This window comes from Astyanax mexicanus, chromosome 10 (assembly GCF_023375975.1).
Source record: "Astyanax mexicanus isolate ESR-SI-001 chromosome 10, AstMex3_surface, whole genome shotgun sequence".
NCBI lineage: Eukaryota > Metazoa > Chordata > Actinopteri > Characiformes > Acestrorhamphidae > Astyanax > Astyanax mexicanus.
The window spans coordinates 50,415,538-50,438,113 of NC_064417.1; the positions used below are offsets into that span (position 1 = coordinate 50,415,538).

Sequence of the window (22,576 nt, forward strand, 5' to 3'; positions counted from 1 at the left end):
AATTTTCGAAAGATATTTGAGATAAGTTAAGTGATTCCGACTAGTGCTGAATTTATTTATAGTGCTAGTGCTAGTCACCAAAAGTTTGACTCTGTAATAACTGGGATTATACATTAAATTACCTGGCAACCCATGCAAAATCCACTCTCCAGCTATTTTACACATTTGCTTTCATTTATAATACATATTGTTCCTTTAAGTTGGACGAATGTGGAAGATTTAAAACACTCAAAACCGATTTTTTTAAGGTGCAAAGCAACAAGTTCAAATACTAAAACCCATTACTGCGCGAACAGGACCACAAACAAGCCACAATACAGTACGGAAAACATTTCAAAAGAGCAATAATTCATCAAAAAAGTTCACAGTTTCGACACCAATGGCTGGCCCCACCTTAAATAACGAGCTTAACGAAGTGCACAGATATGAAGCTCACGAAAATGACATTTTTTTTAAAGGTCACTGTATCCACATATCCATACACAGCTGTATAGAACATTAAATTAAACATTAATCCTCTGAAATTACATTATCATGATGGTAGATGGTATATGGAGGACTATGGGGTGGCACGGTTGGATGGCAGGGGCGTGGCGGCTGGTTTTGGGGCTCATTGGGTGTTTTTTTTTCAGTGCTTTGCTTTACTGCATTACCTAAAAACCCAGACCGAGCGAAACTGAGTACCTCTAATTCACTTATCCCAGCAGATGGAGGGGTTTAGCAGTTACATCATTCCTTAGATAAACACAGCGCTTTGGGAATTTGGACCTTGTTTTGCTGGATCTGTTTCAACTGCAGAAGGCCTAGAACCTTCCCCAGAGGGAATAGGGTCAAGACTTGGCAACCCCTGTGGCTGTGCCTACAGAGAGAGAGACTGAAATATGACAGCCAGTATCTGAGCGGTAATAGAAGACACCACGAAAGACGTCAATACAGTGCAGTATTTTTGGACTCTAATTGGACTGTTATACTTAATTTTTTTAAGGTTTTAGCTCTTTACTCCATTACATTAGAAGAGAACTAGACATGAATATATAGATGTGACGTTTAAATTATAGAATATGAGCTCATTTTTTGAGATATAAAGCTCTGGAAAAAAAAGAAGAGACCACTTAAGTTTGAATCAATTTCTCTATATTGCTATTTATAGGTTTATGTTTGAGTAAAATGAACATTGTTGTTTTATTCTATAAACTACAGATAACATTTCTCCCAAATTCCAAATAAAAATATTGTAATTTAGAGCATTTATTTGCACAAAATGAAAAATGGCTGAAATAACAAAAAAGATGCAAATAATGCAAAGATTTTAGAAATCAATATTTGGTGGAATAACCCTGGTTTTTAATCACAGTTTTATCTTTTGCATCTTGGCATAAGGTTCTCCTCCACCAGTCTTACACACTGCTTTTGGATAACTTTATGCTGCTTTACTCCTGGTGTAAAAATTCAAACAGTTCAGTTTGATGGTTTGTGATCATCCATCTTCCTCTTGATTATATTCCAGAGGTTTTCAATTTGGTAAAATCAAAGAAACTTGTCATTTTTAAGTGGTCTCTAATTTTTCTCCACAGCTGTATATAAAACTATAATAAGTTTTTTTTTTTTAGTATCATTCAGCATTTAGAGTTCTCAGATTTAGACACATATATATATATATATATATATATATATATATATATATATATATATATATATAAAATGACTGCTATTACTTTAGAGCAGAAAAACTACCCAAAAAAACTTCTAAAACCAACAGCAACTATTGGCCATGTCTGTTCATGCAACCCAAAGCTCATCTGGCAGGCACTGAACTTTCTGACCACAGATCTGAACTGATAGTACAGTGTGTACGAATAGAAACAGGAACAGAACATAGTAGACAGTGTATCTCACAAAAGGACAAGATACAGTACCAAGTGTATCATGTTTCCTATGGCTTCTATCAACATTTGTATAATTTACTTTAAAACATTTGTTTCAAAGATGATATATACTGAATATTGATTTATAGCTCTGGAAAAATAAAGAGAGCACTTCAGTTTCTGAATCAGTTTCTCTGATTTTGCTACTTATAGGTTTATGTTTGAGTAACATTGACACTGTGGTTTTATTCTATAAACTACAGACAACATTTCTCCCAAATTCCAAATAAAAATATTGTAATTAAGAGCATTTATTTGCAGAAAATGAGAAATGTCTGAAATAGCAAAAAGATGCAGAGCTTTCAGACCTCAAATAATGCAAAGAAAACAAGTTCATATTCATAAAGTTTTAAGATGGACTAACCCTGTTTTTTTTTCATGCATCTTGGCATCATGTTCTCCTCCACCAGTCTTACACACTGCTTTTGGATAACTTTATGCTGCTTTACTCCTGGTGCAAAAATTCAAGCAGTTCAGTTTGGTGGTTTGATGGCTTGTGATCATCCATCTTCCTCTTGATTATATTCCAGAGGTTTTTAGGTGGTATCTTATTTTTTTTCCAGAGCTGTATGTTATATTATAATTTAAGACTATTTTTAATATTTCTGCTGAGATTCTTTCTTGAGATCTTCGATTCAAGTAAAGAATCATCAAGTGTTATTAAAGCAGAAATTCCCATCCAGCAGCCTAACTCTAATCTAAAGCCCAGCATTGCTTTAAATACGATGTTCTGGAGTCTAGAACCAAAAATAAAGAAGAAACACTGTCCAAATATCCCCACACTGCACTGTGTTTATATGTGTGTGTCTGATACACACATATAGAAGAGACTGTAAGCAATGACATCAACCTATCCTATTGGTCCTTATATAACATCATCAAATAGAATCAGTTAAAGCAGCTGAGCAGCTTCAGAAACAAGAAAAACTTGAAAAAATAAAGTGTTAGGACAGTCGTAACTTTCCATTCTCTCTCTCTCTCTCTCTCTCTCTCTCTCTCTCTCTCTCTCTCTCTGGGTGGTAGCAGTGGTAAGATTCCAACTGAGACGGTCATCTCAGCTTTATCTTTAAACAGAACGGAAATAAAACAACCAAAAAAAGAGATAGAAACTGAAAAAACGGATGGAAAAATGTCGTAGATAAGTATGAAGATTAGTGTCCTACACTGTATTGCAACATTGGCCGTGTGGGTGTTGCCAGAGTTATGGTATGTTCATATCTTGTTTTAGAGATGTCATGCAATGTTCCAACCAAACCGTGGCCAATCGTTCTGACTGAGGGTGATTTTAATGTTTTCTAACAATATATTGGGCATTTTTGAGCAATATCATTGTATTTTTCAGCAATAACTGAATGATGAAAAATTATCTTGGTAGTTTTGGGAAATATACCAAAATCTTTGAGCAATATCTATGGTAGTTTTGATTAATATCAGAAAATGCATGCAATTTCCTAGAGGTTTTAAGCAATATATTTTATTCTTTGTGGAAAAACTCAATGTTTGAGCAACATCTATGGTAGTTTTAAGTAATATATTGGACCTTTTGAGCAAAATCTTAAACTTTTTTAGCAATATTGTTGTATTTTTGAGCAATAACTGAATGTTGAAGAAATATCTTGGTAGTTTGGGGCAATAAACTTGAATTTTTTAGCAATATTTATGGTAGTTTTAAGTAATATCTTTGTATTTTTGAGCAATATCAGAGATGTTTTGAGCAAAAACTCAATGTTTGAGCAATATCTATGGTAGTTTTGAGTAATATCTTGGACCTTTTGAGAAAAATCTTTTTTTTAGCAATAACTAGATGTTGAAGAAATAACTTGGTAGTTTTGGGCAATATACTTCAATCTTTAAATAATATCCATGGTATTTTTAAGTAACATCTGAAAATTTGAGCAATATTTTAGAGGTTTTAAGCAATATCTTAGATGTTTTGAGCAATAACTCAATATCTTAGAATTTTTTAGCAACAACTGAATGTTGGAGCAATAACTTTGGTAGTTTTGGGCAATATATTTGTATTTTTTAATAATATCTGGAAAAATTAGCAATTTCCTAGAGGTTTTGAGCAATATCTTTTATTCTTTGTGCAAAAACGTTATGTTTGAGCAATATCTATGGGTGTTTTGAGTAATATCTATGAACGTTTTGAGTAATATCTTTGTATTTTTTGAGCAATAACTCAATGTTAGAGCAATATCTTGAGAGTTTGGGCAATCTCTACAAAAGTTGTCAGCAATAAATGTGACTTTTTGAGCAATAAATGAGTGTTCGAGCAATATTTTGGACATTTTGGGCAAAATCTTTTATTTATCTATGGAAAATTAGAGTATTATATTTGTATTGTTGAGCAATATCTAAAAATATTCACAACATCCTATATTTTAGGCACATTCTTTTTTTTTGAGCATTATCTTTCGATTTATGAGTAACGATAAGGCTGTTTGGCATTCCCAATGCACATTTAGTTCGACAGCTGCCCAGATACTTTTTTTTTTTTTTTTTAGAAAACAAAAGGCTGCTTTTCATGAACAATGTTCCCAATGTTCCTAATTTAGATTTGTAGTCTTGTAAAGTTTGCATAAATTTTGCCTACACTATCTTAAAATGGAATGAATGCAAAACAACCATAGCTTTCGACAATATCTATACAAAAAAAATAGTTTTATTATCATTGTCTTTAGTTAATTTATCATTTGAAGTGCACATTCAGCACAGTGTTTCACCAGACACTGGTCTTCGTCATTGTTAGAAATATATTATATATTAGTTATATCGTCTTTTTTCATGTCATTTCATTGTTTTTATGTTTTTATCAAAAAGACTACAGCAGTACATCAGGGCTGAGTGTTGAGTGCTTTGACATCGTAAGGTAGCGAAGATAACAAAAAAAAACGTAAAAAACTAAGAAAAAACAACACACATAATGAGGTAGATGACACGAATGACAACGACATACAGTATTTTACGAAAAACTTAAATATGAAAATGTTCAAATCAATCTCGTCCCATTACCGCGCTATCCCCGCCTGGGAACACTTACCCGAATGGCGTTGAATTGAAGAATTGCGTTAATTTATGTTTTTTATGCCTTACATCTCTTTGGCATATTAGTCACAGTGGAATCAGTGGAATGTGTTCCATGGCGCGTTATGATAAAGACTCATGGCGAATCACGCAACGTTCATTATGGCTTTATTACAGTTCCCGTTGGAGTCAGTCTGGTCTGTCCGATGTACAGAACTGCACTCGTCCTTCTCGCAGCTCCCGTCCACCGGGTCGCTGTCCTCGGAGCTGCCTTTGCTCCGTCCCTGGTGCTCGCTCTGCCAGCTGTGCCCGCTGTATTTGTATCCATTGAAGGGTCTGATGTTGGGGTAGTGCGCCCTCTTCTTGCATAATATCTCCTTAAAGGCGTACCGAAACTCCGGGCTCCTGCAGTAGATCAGCGGGTTGAAGGCCGAGTTGGCGTATCCGATCCAGTTCAAGATCCGGTACAGGTATTTGTCGACTTGGTAGAAACTCTCGACCACGTTGAGCACGAAGAACGGGAGCCAACACAAGGTAAAGATGCCCATGATGATGCCCAACGTCTTTAAAGCTTTGTGTTCCCTCAAGCAGAACTTTGGCTTCTTGGCCATCCGGACGTCGCTGCTGCTGTTGGCGTCTTGGTGCCCTTTTCCGATGCCATTATGGTGGAAGCGACCTTCACTTCGGTCTATCTTCTTCAGCTGCTTCCTGGCCTCCTGGAACACCCGGCTGTAAACGAAGACCATGATCACCAGAGGGATGTAGAAGGAAATAATAGAGGAGATGATGGTGTACAATCGGTTGGGTTGGAACTCGCAGCAGCTGGCGTCCTTCATACACGTCTGCGCCTCGTCTGAATTCGACAAATACCATCTCAAATGTATGGGCAGGTAGGAGATGAGCGCCCCGATGATCCACACCAGCAGAACCACGATGCGAGCCTTGCACTTTGTCAGCAAGGACTGGTAGCGGAACGGCGACGTGATGGCGAGGTAGCGGTCCAGAGCGATGATGCAAAGCGTCTCGATGCTCGCCGTGACGCAGAGCACGTCCGTCGCCGTCCAGAACTCGCACCAGAACCTCCCGAAGTACCAGTTGTTGAGGATGATGTGGATGGCGCCGAAGGGAACCACGATGAGCCCCATGACGAGGTCGGCGCAGGCCAGAGACATGATGAAGCAGTTGGTGACGTTCTGGAGCCTCTGGAAGCGGGCAATGGCCGTGATCACCAGCACATTACCCAGGACTATGGCTAGGACCAGCACAGACAATACGGTTCCAAGCAGGACCATTTGAAGCTCGCTGTAAGGGGGCGTGGAGTTGTTGGGCGCATTGGACGTGTTTTGAGATACTGGACTTTGTGTGGTTTCCATGATCTGAAAAGAGAAAGAGAGAAAAGAGAACGGGTCTGAAAAGTGAAGTCTTGAGGTGTAAACTCACAATTTTAAAGTCCAAAACTCAAATTTAATATTTACAAACAATACTTAGCTACTTGGGTTAGATGAACATTTGCAGCCACATCTTGACAGATCTTCTGTCATTATTAGAAGCTTACTTTTCATTGGCTCCTGGGTGTGTCTCTCAGTTTCTGACACTCACCCTCAGTGTGTAGTCATTCCCCCTTCAGGCTACCTTAGCTAAACTTGTAGATCATATATAGTATTATGATTAACTGCCTGATCTCGATGCTGCAGACTGTAAAATCAAGCTAAGCTGCTAACTCTGCGTTGGCATTACAACATTTTAGTAGTATTTTGAGCAATATATTGCTATTGAGTATTTTACATCTATATTTAGTACAATTAAATAAAAATAAAGACTAAACACAAGTCTATTTTATGTACAAGTATTGTGCAAAGCATAATTTAATTAAATAAATGTAAAATGTAGGTATAGTAATGTACATTTTTAAGTTTAATTAACTTAAATATAATTTAGCAAATTCAACTTGTCAAGACATAATATCTCAATATTTTAGGGTATTTTTGGAAAACAATATCTTTGGTGATATGACAAAAACATTTAAACAATGTACTATTGCAACAAAATCATTGTTAAAGTTTTGCAAACATATTTCTAAATACTGTACAACAGCAAGATTTTATATAAAATATAAATGGTTGATGATGTCAACCATGAAAACTGCTTTTAAGACAGGATATTCCTATTTTCATGGCAAGTATGTCTCCTTTTTATCTTTTTAAGTATTATTATACTGATATTATAGCAAACAATACAATATGACACATCACTAATGTGAAACGATATATCAGAAATCTAACAGAACATTTTCTTTACTATTGTTAACTATTGTATGTACAGTATATTTTATTGTCTTTAATTGCCTTTAAATATAAATCTAAATAAAACACATTTTAGTAACACTGTAAAATTGAAAAAGCTTTCAAAAGCTTTCGGTGTGATTTGCTAAAAAAATATATGACTGTATTTTAATATATTAATTCATGTTAAGACATTATTAAACATTACTAAATGTCAGTGCTTAAGAATGCTGTAAATACCAATAAATTAAAATATTATTTTAAAATAGTTGTAATGATTAATGTCCTAATGTCTTAACTAATTTAAATTAATAATAAGTTGAGATATTCTGTAGTAAGTAATATAAATTAATGTGTTTTTAGTTTAAAGTGTTTGCAAAAAAGTAAATAATTCACAAACCTCAATAAATAGATTTCCAAATCTCGATCTCCTCCCATGTAAACGAATAAAACTCTAGTTTAGGAGAGTTTCACAACTTCACGGATTTCCCTCCACCTTCATTCTCTTGCATTCTCTCTCTCTCTCTCTCTCTCTCTCTCTCTCAGAGCTGCTCTCGCTCGTCCGGTTCTCCTCTCTCTCTCGGACGCACTCGCTCCGCTGGGCTGAGCTCCATTGACTGTGGCTCTCAGGCTTTCTGTCACAGCCCTTATAACATTGTGTGCTGACATCACAGCTGATCCTCAGCCAATCAGCTGCCAGGACTGGAGTGGGAGAGCAGGCTGATTTGCATTTGAACCACAGAGCAGACTGTAGAGTAGAGCTACAGGTATAATAAGAGTTCACTTAAAAATGATGAGTTTCTTTGATTTTACCCAATTGAAAACCTCTGGAATATAATCAAGAGGAAGATGGATGATCACAAACCATCAAACCACCAAACTGAACTGCTAGAATTTGTGCACCAGGAGTAAAGCAGCATAAAGTTATCCAAAAGCAGTGTGTAAGACTGGTGGAGGAGAACATGATGCCAAGATGCATGAAAAAAACTGTGATGAAAAACCACCAGGGTTATTCCACCAAATATTGATTTCTGAACTCCTAAAACTTTATAATTATGAACTTGATTTCTTTGCATTATTTGAGGTCTGAAAGCTCTGCATCTTTTTTTTTTTTTTTGTTATTTCAGCCATTTCACATTTTCTGCAAATAAATGCTCTAAATGACAATATTTTTATTTGGAATTTTGCTTGCTTTCCAGAGCTGTATATTTAATGTGTATTTAGAGTAAATATATACAGTAATATTTCCTTTTGACTATTTTACATTTATTTTCATAAATGTTTTTATTAGGGCTGTTAATGTAAAAGCGTTAACACAAACAATTATTTAATTCGGAATCAATAATGTATAGCTAATATTCTACATAAACAGTATTAATAATAGTATTATTTAATGCTGTGTTTATATATATATATATATATATATATATATATATATATATATATATATATATATATATATATATATATTTTTTTTTTTTTTTTTTTTTTTTTTTTTATTCCAATTAATTCTGCCACCAAGTTTGACCCCAACTTTTGCCAAAATTCTGCCCTCGGCCAACAAACAGATTTTTTCCAGAGCAGTTCGCTTGTGGTGAGAATGTGATGTGGTCTTAATCTGACCCAACTATCAAATATACTCCTTTTTTTCTTTTGAAACTTCTGATAAGATGAAGTTTAATCTGATATATTTGCCAGATAATATACTGCTATTAACAAATGCTGTCTCTGCTGCTGCTCCATGCTGTTTACACGTGCAGTAATGTGCAGCGTTCACTGCTCACACCTGCACTGCACGTCCCATTTAAAAAAATGGGAGAAATGTTCATTTTATCAAACATTTACGTGTAAATAGTAAAATCAGATTTAGAAACTGAAGCGGTCTCTTATTTTTTTTCCAGAGCTGTATGTTGTTGTCCCATTAAAATATATAATGAAATATTTGCAGAAATGTGAGGGGTTGCACACATCCTCTGAGCTTTTTTTATTCATTATTACATTAAATTAAATAAAAACCAAAAATATACCATACAAATTGTAATACATGATTTTAGTTTATTTGGACCAATGGTCTCTGTATTGCATTATAATTAAAAAACTAATAATAAAAATAATTCTGTGTATATAATATATATAATGATATAATGAGCAATTTCACATGAAACATGGAATTTATCATTATCTCAGTGTTTTGGGCAATATGACAAGTACATACAGTACACTGACATGCCATATGTCACGGGAAGCGCCATATGTCCATGCCCCTGGGAAGCTAAAGAAAGCAGCACTGACCTTTGGGATCTGCAGAGAAATCATCCAAACTCTGATCATTCATTTTACCTCACCATGAGCACATCGCCCACTGTTCAACTAACCTCTCTCACAAGATAGCACCTCACAACGTATAGGTGTTACAGGTGTGGGCATTCCCAAACCCTTCCCTGAGGAACACTTCATGATCAACTTATTACATTATGATATCCCAGGACACATTTTTACATTAAGGAACATTTTTTCAGAAATCGTTTCAAAATTTTTTATTTTAGATGCAGTTTTGGGCAGATTGGTGAAGCTCCTCCCATTTTTGCTTTTAGAAGACTCTGCTTTCTTTTTAAATGTTTTTTTATACCCAGCCAAGTGAAGATTTGGTTTTAAATAAGTTTTATGAAATATTTTTTTATGCAATGTCCCCCTTTAACATCTGGTATGTATTATACAGTGTTTGCAAAAGTATTCATACCCCTTGAACTTTGAGCTCACTTTTACAACCACAACCACACCCTTACAACCACAAGCTAAATGTGTTTTATTGAGATTTTAAGTGATAGACCAACACAAAACAGCACACTATTATGGTCTAATCTGACCACAGAACCTTCTTCCACATGTTTGCTGTGTTCCTACACGGCTTGTGACAGATATGTGGCAGTTCTTCTGTGGACAGATGCTCCTGACCCACCTGAGCTGTGGATCTCTGCAGCTCCTCTGAGCAGCGCTCTCCTTGCTGGATCTGTCAGTTTGGGTGGACCATGGTCATGTCTCAGTAGGCTTGTATAATCAATTGTAGAACGCTTTTTTTTTTTTTTTGGATGATGGATTGCTCCTTGGGATGCTGAAAGCTTGGAATATGTTTTTATAACCTAACCCTGCTTTACACATTTTCATAAATTTATCTCTGACCTATGTGGTGAATTCCTTGGTCTTCATGATGCTGTTTGTTCACAGAACATTTTATTTAGAGGGTTCAGAGTTAAAGGGCTACATCACACTTTTCAGGATTTAATTTGATAAAAAATGAGAAAAACGTTTATAATTTTCATTTCATTTCACAACTGTGTGCACATTTAAGCTTGTGGTTGTAAGGTGACAAAAAGGGGTATAAATATCTTTTCAAGCCACTTTATGGGACATTCCAGGATTTTGGTTCATTTTGGTTCAGGGGTGGTCACTTCCGAAAATTTGATCTTTAATTTGATCATTTTTAGTCATATATTAATTAAATACAGGTAATAGACTATCAAAAAGTTTGATTCGTCAAGCTCAGATACCAAAGCCGTTTTATTAATTAGATTATGCAATATATTTGGTAACTTACAGTAACAGGGTTGCGAGTAACAGGGTTGTAAATCTAGGCTAAGTTGTGGTTTACCCCAGGAACAGATGCTAACTGTAAAATTTAGCTATGTATACAAGATCAAGGACCAACATAGTTATATAAGTATATAAAGTAAATTTTGACTCATTATTAGTCTTACAATATGAGTAACAGGATTGCGTGACACACACAACTTGGACAAACATATTTGGAAAAAAAAACTTGAAAATTGTTAGAGCACTTACTCTTGGTCTTGCCATGTGGGCAGAAAATGTCCTTGTGATGTCACTTCCTTTGTGCCAGTAGACAGTAATATTTTAACTCTTTCTCTGCAGGTAAAATTCCTTATGGTAACAGGGTTGAGCGCATGTTGTGGGACACGACTTAATAGCATAAAAACTGTAACATGCAAAACAATGTAGACCAAAGAAGTTGTTTTCATAAGTAAAGGTGATGCAGATCAACAATATACAAGAGGAAGTCGTTTATTTAGAGCTTATTTTAATTGTTAAATTTGCCAAAGGAGTTGGTCACCCAACGTGTGGGACAAGAGAAAACGGCCATTTTTTGAGGTGGTCCAAAGGTATTCGGTCTTTTGAATAATATCTAAGAAGCTTATTTTTCCACCAAATTTTACAGTTTGTCTTATAACAAGTACATTTAAAAAAATAGTCATTTAGATATTTTGGATTTGTACATTTGAAATTTAAGTGGTGGGACAGGAAATGTACCAAAATCCTGGAATGTCCCTTATGTTTTATTGTTCATAAAATGTGGGACTGTGAGATAAAAATAATTGCATTCGGCTTTCATGTATATTTTTTTATGTATATGCAAGTTCTTTACATTATAATTTACTTTTTCCTAACTTTCCGGACATTGGGGTTGTATGTTCATGTAAAATAATACCTGAATAAATCAAATATTAATTCAGATATGTAGGTATTATACATTACAGGTTCAGCATTTCAGCGTCTGCAGCAGTCTGTAACTGCACACAGTGAAAGGATCAGTCAGAGCGACTGGTTAAAAAGTTACAGCGTCTCTGATAAGATGTCAGAAGCGTTCGGCGGGAATGAACACGTGTGCTGTGTCAGTATGTGGAGGAGGTACAAAAAGTTCTATCTGCAGAAACAATCTGCTCTACTGCTGAATCCATTCTGTTCAGGTGCACGGTGCGTGTGTGCATCCTACACACAGCTCAGCAGTCAAATCATATTTTAAAAATGATGTCTGTATGTTTTACCGTATTCTTTGCACTATAAGGGGCACTTCAAATAATTATTTTTTTTCCAAAATCTACATTGTGTTTTATAATCCGGTGCTCCTTATGTATGAATTTTACCAGTCAGGTATTAAGGAGCAGTAAAGCCACCTCGCTAAAGTACAGCGTTATACAGGAGTTTCACTTTAGTTCTCTTCAGCAGTATTAGCATTAGCCGCTAACCGCGCTAAGCATTAGCTCTTTCGCTCATTTTTGATGGTGAGTATTATCGACCTGTAGTCTTTTGATAATCCTGGCTAGCACTGCTATTGCTAGCCGGATTATTAGCATTAGCATGATTAGTATTAGCATTAGCCGCTAACCGCTCTAAGTGCTAGCTCTTTGGTTGTTCTGGGGTGAGTATTATCGGCCTGTAGGCTGCTGATAATCTGCTGATTTTTAGCATTAGCATGATTAGTATTAGCATTAGCCGCTAACTGTGCTAAGTGCTAGCTCCTTGGTCGTCCAGGGGTGAGTATATTGGACTGTAACCTGCTGCTAACTCTGGCTAGCACTGCTGGAGCAGCATTAGCATTAGCCACTAACCACGCTCAGCGCTAGCTCTTTTGATATTCAGAGGTAAGTATTACCGTACTATAGCCTGCTGATAATCCTGGCTAGCACTGCTATTGCTTGCCGGATCTTTAGCATTAGCATGATTAGTATTAGCATTATCCGCTAATTGTGCCAAATGCAACCCCTTTGTCGTTCAGGCGTGAGTATATTGGACTGTAACCTGCTGCTAACTCCGGCTAGCACTGCTGGAGCAGCAATAGCATTAGCCACTAACCATGCTAAGCACTAGCTTTTTCACCATTCAGAGGTGAGTGGCTTACCAGAGCACTCAGGGTTCCTCAGTGTAGCGCTGTCGGGCGGCATTAGCTGCTAACCGTGGCCAGACTTAGTGGACATCTGGAAATCTAAGCTTACTGTAAATAAACGGAATCACTTTACTCACCCAAATAAACAGTTTTCAGGAGAGAAATCTGTGTAGATTAACATCCAGCACTTGTTTAACTTTAAAAGAAAAACCTGCTGAATTAGAAGGAAACCGTGGCAACACCCCTGTTCCTTACTAGTGTTGCATAGTGTTGAGCCTTATAATCCAGTGCGCCTTATAGTGCAGAAAATATGGCAGCTTTGTAAACACAATGTTCATGCAAATATTATTCAAATCAGAGTACAGGCAACAACTAATGGAAAGTTTATCCAGGTCAAAACCAGTTTTGTGGGAAACTGGTTTCATATGGTCTTAAGCTGTTTTTTATAGTGAAGCCATAAGAGCACAGACCCATTTCTGAATATTGATACCAAATTCATAACTGAATCAGATAAATTTAGTGAGCAGATAATTTATGTTTTTTTTCTTATTGTGGACACAAATTAATGTAAATATTTAAGACTTAAATTCTGATGTAACATATTGTAAATGGCGGAACAACTTGTATTTTACCATTTTGTTCTAAAAATGGTATCAGATCATACTATATGGATCAAATAACATTTAATTTAAGCATTTAAATTGTTAAATGGTTAGAATAGAGCTGTAGAAGCAAAAGACACTTTTAAAATGAGATAATTTTATATAATTTTATAAATTATTACAGATACACAAACTGTACTGTGATGCTCTCAGGATGTTCAGTATATGTCATTTAGCAACTTCCTGACTTAGGTCCACTCCCATTTCATACCTTGGCCCTACTACGTAGCCTTGTGCTGCTGTTTTGAGTGTGCACATAACATAAAATTAAGTAAATGGTAACCCAGGGCGCTATTAGTTACTAGCGATTCATCCCACGTAGCTTGTTTTAACATGATAAACACGCATACCACAGTCCAATATACATGCCTCTGAATGGCGAAAGAGCTAGCGCTGCGGTAAGCCGCTAATGCTAATGCTGCTGCACCCAGTCTTAGTGCTGGAGAAACTTCACTGAAACTCACCCTTATAACACTGTACTTCAGTGGAGTGGTTTTACTGATCCTTAATAACTGAATTCTGTTAGAAATTATACATAATTCGCACCTGTTTATAAGGTGCTCTGACGATTTGAAGGAAATTAAAGTACTTTAAGGGCACCTTATAGTCCAAAAAAATGGCTCTATGAGAAAAATGTTGGAAACAAGTAGGTGGTCATGATGCAATGCACACTACAGTCCAATATACTTTAATGCTAATGCTAATGCACCTAGCCTTAGTGCTAGAGAAACCTCACTGAAACTCACAATTATAACTATAATAATTTAGCTAGCGATTCATTCAACGTAGATTGTTTTAACATGATAAACATGCATACTACAATATACATGCCTCTGAATGGCGAAAGAGCTAGCGCTGCGGTAAGCCGCTAATGCTAATGCTGCTGCACCTAGCCTTAGTGCTGGAGAAACTTCACCTGAAACCATTATAACTCTGTACTTCAGGGGAGTGGCTTTACTGATCCTCAATACCTGACTGTTAGAATTTACACATAAGGAGCACCGAATTATAAGGCACACTGTTGATTTTTGGGGAAATTAATGGATTTTAATTGCGCCTTATAGTCTGAAAAATATGGTACTATGAGAATGAAGTTGGAAACAAGTAGGCGGTCATGATGCAATGCACACTACAGTTCAATATACTTTAATGTTAATGCTAATGCACCTAGCCTTAGTGCTGGAGAAACTTCACTGAAACTCACCATTATAACTCTGTACTTCAGGGGAGTGGCTTTACTGATCCTTAATAATGCACACTACAGTCCAATATACTTTAATGCCAATGCTAATGCTGCTGCACCTAGCCTTAGTGCTGGAGAAACTTCAGTGGAGTAGCTTTACTGCTCTTTAAAATATGAATTCTGGTAGAATTCAAAAGGTGCACTGTCGATTTTTGGGAAAATTTATGGATTTTAATTGTGACTTATAGTCCGAAAATAACGTAAACAATGTGGAAACAAGTAGTTGATTATGATGTAATGCTTAATCAGTGTAAAAGTGCAGCAGCAGGGATCATGTGACATCTGGGCAGTGTTAGTGTGGATGCCGGGGTCGGAGTTGGCGAGGTTTTCGGCTGCTATCGTTATCAGAGCTGGCTGCTTTCCACGAGGATCAGACCGGCACGGTGCTGCTGAAGAGCCTTCCTCTGCTGGAGCTGGAGCGCTATCTCAGGACTCCTTATATACTGCCCTCACATGTAGACAGGATCATAGGAAAAGTGTGTTTATGAGCCTCTTATCTCAACAATGTTCCAGCCCGAAATACACCCAGCACCCCGATCAGCTCGGCTAACAGCGCTGCCAAACTCCAGCGGGAAAAAATAGCAGCTGGTGGCATCCAGAACCCTCTGTGTGTGTGTGTGGGGGGGGGGTGTGTGTGTGTGTAATGAGCTCAGTAGCGGAGTGGTGGGTTTGTGTTGGCGCGGTATCGCGGGGCGGCTACTCCACCGTGAGAACGTCACTCTTCAGTCCGCCCCTCTGAGGAGGCGGGAAGATGAGAAGGGGGGAGGGGCTCATCTCTCTTCATTTGCATAGTACATCATGTTCCCTACTTGCTACTCTCTTTAAAGGGATCGCTTTACTAAAAAGAGCCACTTATTATGGTTGTGCATCACAAAGCAGTGAATGTTGTTATCCAGTTCATATTTTTCTTCTTCTTCAGTTTTTTTTGTATTAATTTTAAATTTTTAAAGTTGTCAAGTTGTTGGGTACCACTTCAAAATAAGGCTCCTTTATAAGAGGTTTATGAATAGTTTATAAAGGAGTGTATTCATGCTTAAAAATAAGTTGTAAATGCTTTAAATACATTAATAAGCACATACACAGATTTACTGCTCTACAGCTCTATACTGGGGAGGTAAACGTTATATCATTCTATAGACCACACCTAGCATTAGGTTCATATTCATACTAGGTGGTTATTAAGGTGTTTCTATTTGGTTACTAGGGTGTTGCTTTGTCATTGTTAATGTGTAGCTTTGTGTTTAAAAAGGTGTTGTTTTGTCATTGTTAAGGTGTTGGTATGTGGTTGTCAAAGTGTTGGTTTGTGGTTGCTAGGGTGTTGCTATGTGGTTGCCAAGGTGTTGCTATTTGGATGCTAAGATGTTGCTTTTTGATGCTACATTATTGCTAAGGTAACAACTATTTGTTTCTTAAGTTGTTGCTATGTTGTGCTAAGGTGTTGCTATGTCTTGCTAAGGTCTTGCAAGGCCATTGTTATTGTGTTGCTATTTAGGTGCTAATGTGTTGCTATGTCATTGCTAAGGTGTTGCTATGCCATTGTTGTTGTTGATGAGGTTAAAAAGGTGTTGATTTCTCATTGTTAAGGTGTTGCTATGCCATTGTCAATGAGTTGCTATGTAGTTTCTAAGGTGTAGCTATGCCATTGCTAAGGTGTTGCTATGTGGTTGTTAATTTGTCGCTATGTGGTTGCTAATGTGTTGCTATGTCGTTGCTAAGGTGGTGATATGCCATTGTGAAGGTGCTGCTACATGGTTGCTAAGATGCTGCTGTGTCATTGCTAAGGTGTTGCCATGCCATTGTTTTTGTTGATAAGGTTAAAAAGGTGTTGATATGCCATTGTTAATGAGTTGCTATGTGGTTTCTAAGATGTTGCTTTGTCAATGCTAAGGTGTTGTTATGCCATTGTTAATGTGTTGCTATGTGGTTGCTAAGGTGTTGCTATTTGGTTACTAAGGTGTTGCTATGCTATTGTTAATGTGTTGCTATGTGGTTGCTAAGGTGTTGTTATTTGGCTGCTAAAGTGTTGCTATGATGTTACTATGTCTTTGCTAAGGTGGTGCTATGTCATTTTTAAGGTGTTGCTACATGGTTGCTAAGGTGTTGCTATGTCATTGTTAAGGTGTTGCTATATGATTGCTTAGGTGTTGCAATGACGTTGCTTAGGTTCCCTTTTTTTGTTAACTTTCTAGTTCAAAGCTCTGTTTAATACATCCTGGTCATTTAGGAACTGAACTTATGTAGATGCCTCTGCAACAAAAGCCACAACATTGACATTTTCTAAATATAAGTACATGTGAGGAAATCCTAAGGAAAACATTGGTGTTGACTTTATTAACAAAGAAAAATAACATAAAATATGTGACCAATTATTATATATATATTAATTTCGTATATTTTTAATCTGAGTTATGGAGCTGTATAAGGGGCTGTGTTGGTTTAGTGGGTGAGGGTTATGTGTAGGCATGTGATTTATAGGCTGAGGTAGAAGAGGAACAGCTGCCTAGACCATGAATTTCTGCACCATCCTGCCAAAACACTTTAACTCCATCTGAACCTTATTATCATTCTTCTAGCACATGCTCAACACCTTCATAGAGGCTACGTAGGGCCTTGAGTGGTTAACTCAAACTACAACTTCAAGTAGACTTAGAGTAACATAAAGGCTTTCTTTTTATCCAGTAAAAACTGTGGGATATAACTGCTATCTACTAAATTAACTACTAAATTAGCTGCTAACTGACAGCAATATTTACCATGTTTAGCATTACAAGTATTAATTAAATATTGCCATTGTGTTTTTGAAATATATGAATATATCAATATTTTCATACATCCCTACAACTAAAGAAAAGTATTGACTTGAAACCAATGAGGAATTCCATACATACCATTTTTCAGTTGAAAAACTGCAGAAAAACAGGACACACAGTATGTTCTCTCTATCTCAGCCACTAGTGCAGGCTATTATAACCCTTCCTTATGTTCTAAATAAAGCAGCATTTGCTTAAAGATATCAGATATTTATTTAAATAAATATTACACAGTAATATGAACTGTGGTTAAATTACATAATTTATAATAACTCATGCAGGTCATGCGTGTTTGTCAGGGTCAGGCAGATATAAGACAAGTGTAGATAGAATAAAATGTTTTTATTAAATGAGTGTAAATCCAAAAACATTCAAAACTAGAAAACGAACATGAAGGGAGCAGTATAAAGATCAAGGCAAAATCTTAGGATATATATAGTGAGGGGAACAGGTGAAATCAATAATCAGGTGTTTGTAGTCTTGGAGGTTCCAAGTGATGAATGGTGTGTGTGGTGCATTCTGGGTGAGTCTGGAGCTGGAAGATAATGGTCAGGTTTGAGTATGGAAACTTCATTGTGAATGCTTCAATCCTTATTTTGCTGACAACAGCTGGTGTGATGATTAATGATCAGGGGAGCATCTCATACGAGAAAGTGATTTATTAAATAAGAGTAAATCCAAAATTATAGTCATAAAAAGGCAAGAGAACACACCAAGAATGGTGAGACAGCCCAGGTCGATAGCAAAGAAGGCAGTTGAAAGGGCAGGGTAAAATCGTAGGAGAAATACAAAAAAAGGGGCAAAAATAAATACATAAAAATAAAACTCTTTCTATAAATGGACGGAACCAAATCAAATACTCAGCCAGGAGTGAGTGAAGTGCAAGGGTTTATATAGTGTGGGCAAGAAAATGCTTTCTATAAAGAGGAAGAGTGAGTAAAGTGCAGGGGTAAATAAAGTATATATAGTGAGAGCAACAGGTGAAATCAATACTCAGGTGTTTGTCTTGGAGGATGTATGTTATGTGTGGTGCATACTGGGTAATTGAGTCCAAAGCTAGGAGATAACTGATAGACACAGGTTCAGGAGAAAAGGGAGAACGGGAAAGAAAACGCTTTCTATAGATGGACGAAACCAAATCTAATACTTGGGTTGAAATCAGTACTAAGGTGTTTGTGGTGTGGAAGGTGTCAAGTATTGTATAATGTGTGGTGCATTCTGGATAATTGAGTTTAGAGCTGAGAGATAATTTGTAGACACATGTTTAAGAAGAAAGGGAAAACTGGCAAGAAAATGCTTTCTGCAGATGGACAGAACCAAATCTAATACTCGGCAGGGAGTAAGTGAAGTGCAGGGGTATACAGTGCCTCCAAGTAGTATTCAACCCCTTGCACATTTTGCTAATTTAACAAGTTGCAAATAAGTTAGAGCCTTCAAACTTTGAACAAGAGCAGAATTTATTAACAGATGCCTAAATATTACAAACAAAAAAATATAAGTTGTTCAGTTAAATTATAATACATTTTAAACTTAAACATTTGGGTCAATTATTATTCAACCCCTAGGTTTAATATTTTGTGGAAAAACCATTGTTTGCAATTACAGCTATTAATTGTTTTTTATAAGACATGATCAGGCTGGCACAGGTCTCTGGAGTAATCTTGGCCCACTCCTCCATGCAGATCTTCTCCAAGTTGTCTAGGTTCTTTGGGTGTCTCATGAGGATTTTAATCTTGAGCTCTTTTCAAAAGTTTTTAATTGGGTTAAGGTCAGAAGACTGACTAGGCCACTGCAGCACCTTGATCTTTTCCCTCTTGAACCAGGCCTTGGTTTTCTTGGCTGTGTGCTTGGGGTTGTTGTCTTGTTGGAAAATGAAATGACAACCCATTTTAAGATCCTTGACGGAGGAACGGAGGTTCTTGGCCAAAATCTCCCGGTAGGCTGTGCTATCCATCATTCAGTGGATGCGGACAAGATGGCCAGGCCCCTTGGCTGAGAAGCAGCCCCACAGCATGATGCTGCCACCACCATGCTTGACTGTAGGGATGGTATTCTTGGGGTCATATGCAGTGCCAAACGTCGCCAAACGTCACGGGTGTGGTTGGCACCAAAGACCTCGATCTTGGTCTCATCAGAGCAGAGAATGTTGAACCAGTCTGCTTCAGACCCCTCCAAGTTATCATAAGAAAACTGTAGATGAGCCTTTACTTAGCGCTCTGAAAGTAAAGGTACCTTACGGGCTCGCCTGAAACAGAGACCATTGCTGTGGAGTACATTGCTTATTGTATTGACTGAAACCAATGTCCTCACCACCATGAGATCTTCCCGGAGCGCCCTCCTTGTTGTCCTTGGGTCAGCCTTGACTGTTCGGACAAGCCTGGCCTCAGCACGGGAGGAAACTGAAAGGCTGTCCAGGCAGTGGAAGGTTAACAGTAGTTCCATTAGCCTTCCACTTCTGGATGATGCTCCCAATGGTGGAGACAGGTAGGCCCAACTGTTTGGAAAGGGTTTTGTACCCCTTGCCAGCCTTCTGACCCTCCATAATGTTGTCTCTGATGGCCTTGAAATGCTCCTTAGTCTTTCCCATGTTGACCATGTATGAGTGCTGTTCACAAGTTTGGGGAGGGGCTTAAATAGCCAGAAAAGGCGTTAAAAACAGATTATTAATCCAAACATTTGTAGCTCATTGTTCTTTATGCCTAAATTACTTCTTAATACTTGAGGGAACCAAACAGAGTTCTGGTGGTTTGAGGGGTTGAATAATAATTGACCCACTGAATAAACTTTTCACCATTTTAAAAAACAATAAACAAAGAAATAACATTATTTTTTGCTGCAGTGCATTTCACACATCCAGGTTGATCTACAGTCCAAATGTCACAATGCCAAGTTGACTCTGAATGTGTAAACCTACAAAATGTGCAGGGGGTTGAATACTACTTGGAGGCACTGTATATAGTGAGGGACACAGGTGAAATCCATTGACAAATGTAATGCTGCCTCTCAGGGCTTTTTTTAATGCTCACCCACACACAGCAAGGGTTTCCTATGGATGTTTTCAAGATTTTTCACTAATCGAGCACTTATTGGAGCAACCTATGAAAGTAGAGCAGGATCTACAGGCACAGCTGCAACAAGATAATATACATACTGCAGAACCTCCATACCCAACCGTCTCAATCTCATCTTACATCCAGGCTAGAGAAACCAACAGGGTCTAAACTAGAGTCTCATCCTAATTGCATGTTCCTCACAAGTAAAACATTAGATCAACACAATTATTGCCAAACATGTGACAGTTTTGTAATTAACAAACTTTACCTCATTCATCTGGAATCAATGTAAACGCTGATTATAAAACGTTTATTTTTCCAGCAGGCCCTCCAGAATATCCAGATGGATTAAATGAAGGATTGAGGCCAAAGCAGAACTTTCCTGTAATTCCCCCAACTTTAAATCTGCAGTGTGAAATGTTGCCATCCGTACGTCCAATTATATTGTACAATCTTTGAGATCAACAATCTCTGTGCAGAGCTTGCTGTTGGCAGTATCTATATTTCTTTGCCAGAAGCCACTGATTCAGCATCTGCAATTTCCCTGTCACTTCTGTGGAAATCTATTTAAAATTGCTTTCGTTTTTAAGGTCGACTCTGCTTTTTCAGGTTTTTCCGCTGCCAGGGGTCATCAGCTCTGTGTGTCATGGTTTGCACAGAATTGCAGACACGTGCAGATACTGATAAAAATATATGTTTATTATAAAATAAACAGATGTAAACGTAGTCGATACAGAAAAATGGGTAATCACCAGTAAACAGAGCAACGAAGGCAAAACCATACCATAAACGAGAAACAGTCCAGAGTTCATACACGAGAGATCCAATGTCAGAGGTAATCCAAGAGGCAGTAGTGAAAACACAGTCCAGGTAATACACAAGCAATCCAATATCAGAGGCAAAGGCAATAATCGGCGTTGAGAAAACAAAAGCAAGGTCATACACAAGATAAACTGAAGACAAGAGATATAGAACGCTTTGTAATGAGGAGAACCTACAATACGCGGCGTGGGTGTTTGTGTGGCGTGCACCTTTATAGTGCCAGTAATCAGTATTCGGGACTTCCTGGAGGAAGCAGGTGAGGTGTCACGTGATCAGAAGAGTGCGTGATGTCAGCGGGTGGTGCATTCTGGGTAGTGTAGTTGTTGACCTGAGAACCTCCGTTAGAGCTTGGTGTGGAAGGGACAGAGGAGCTAACAGCACCAGACGTGACACTGTGGTTACTAAGGTGTTGCCTATTTGGTTGATAAGGTGTTGCTTTGTCATTGTTAAGGTGTTGCTATGTGTTTAAAAAGATGTAGCTTTGTCTTTGTTAAGGTGATGCGATGTGGTCGCCAAAGTGTTGCTATGTGGTTGCTAGGTTGTTGCTATGTCATTGTTAAGGTGTTGCTATGTGGTTGCTAAGGTATTGCTATTTGGATGGTACATTGTTGCTAAGGTATTCCTGTTTGTTTGCTAAGTTGTTGCTATGTTGTGCTAAGGTGTTGCTATGTCTTGCTAAGGTCTTGCTATGCCATTGTTAATGTGTCGCTGTGTGGTTGCCAAGGTGTTGCTTTTAAAATGCTATGGTGTTGCTATGCCATCATTGTTGTTGGCAAGGTTAAAAAGGTGTTGATTTCTCATTGTTAAGGTGTTGCTATGCCATTTTTAATGAGTTGCTATGTCATTGCTAAGATGTTGCTATGTGTTTAAAAAGGTACAGAAGCCACTGATTCTGCATCAACAATTTCAACAAGTTCTGTGGAAATCTATTTAAAATTGCTTTCGTTTTTAAGGTCGACTCTGCTTTTTCAGTTTTTTCCGCTGCCAGGGGTCATCAGCTCCCACACTGGCAGGTCAGTTTCCCTGCCAACATATTAATATTGGGATCACATGGGTGGAAAGTGGACCAGGT

General features: G+C 37.5%; 1 protein-coding gene across 1 annotated transcript; it reads right to left on the reverse strand.

The window, feature by feature from the left end:
• Window positions 1-4,318: 4,318 nt before the first annotated feature.
• adrb2a (adrenoceptor beta 2, surface a) lies at window positions 4,319-7,861 on the reverse strand. The gene is made up of 2 exons (XM_007232884.3): window positions 7,635-7,861; window positions 4,319-6,328 (listed from the first exon to the last, which is right to left on the reverse strand). The coding sequence occupies exon 2, from the start codon at window positions 6,323-6,325 to the stop codon at window positions 5,099-5,101; it is 1,227 nt and encodes a 408-aa protein (XP_007232946.3). The 5' UTR covers window positions 6,326-6,328; window positions 7,635-7,861; the 3' UTR covers window positions 4,319-5,098.
• Between the last annotated feature and the right edge of the window lie 14,715 nt (window positions 7,862-22,576).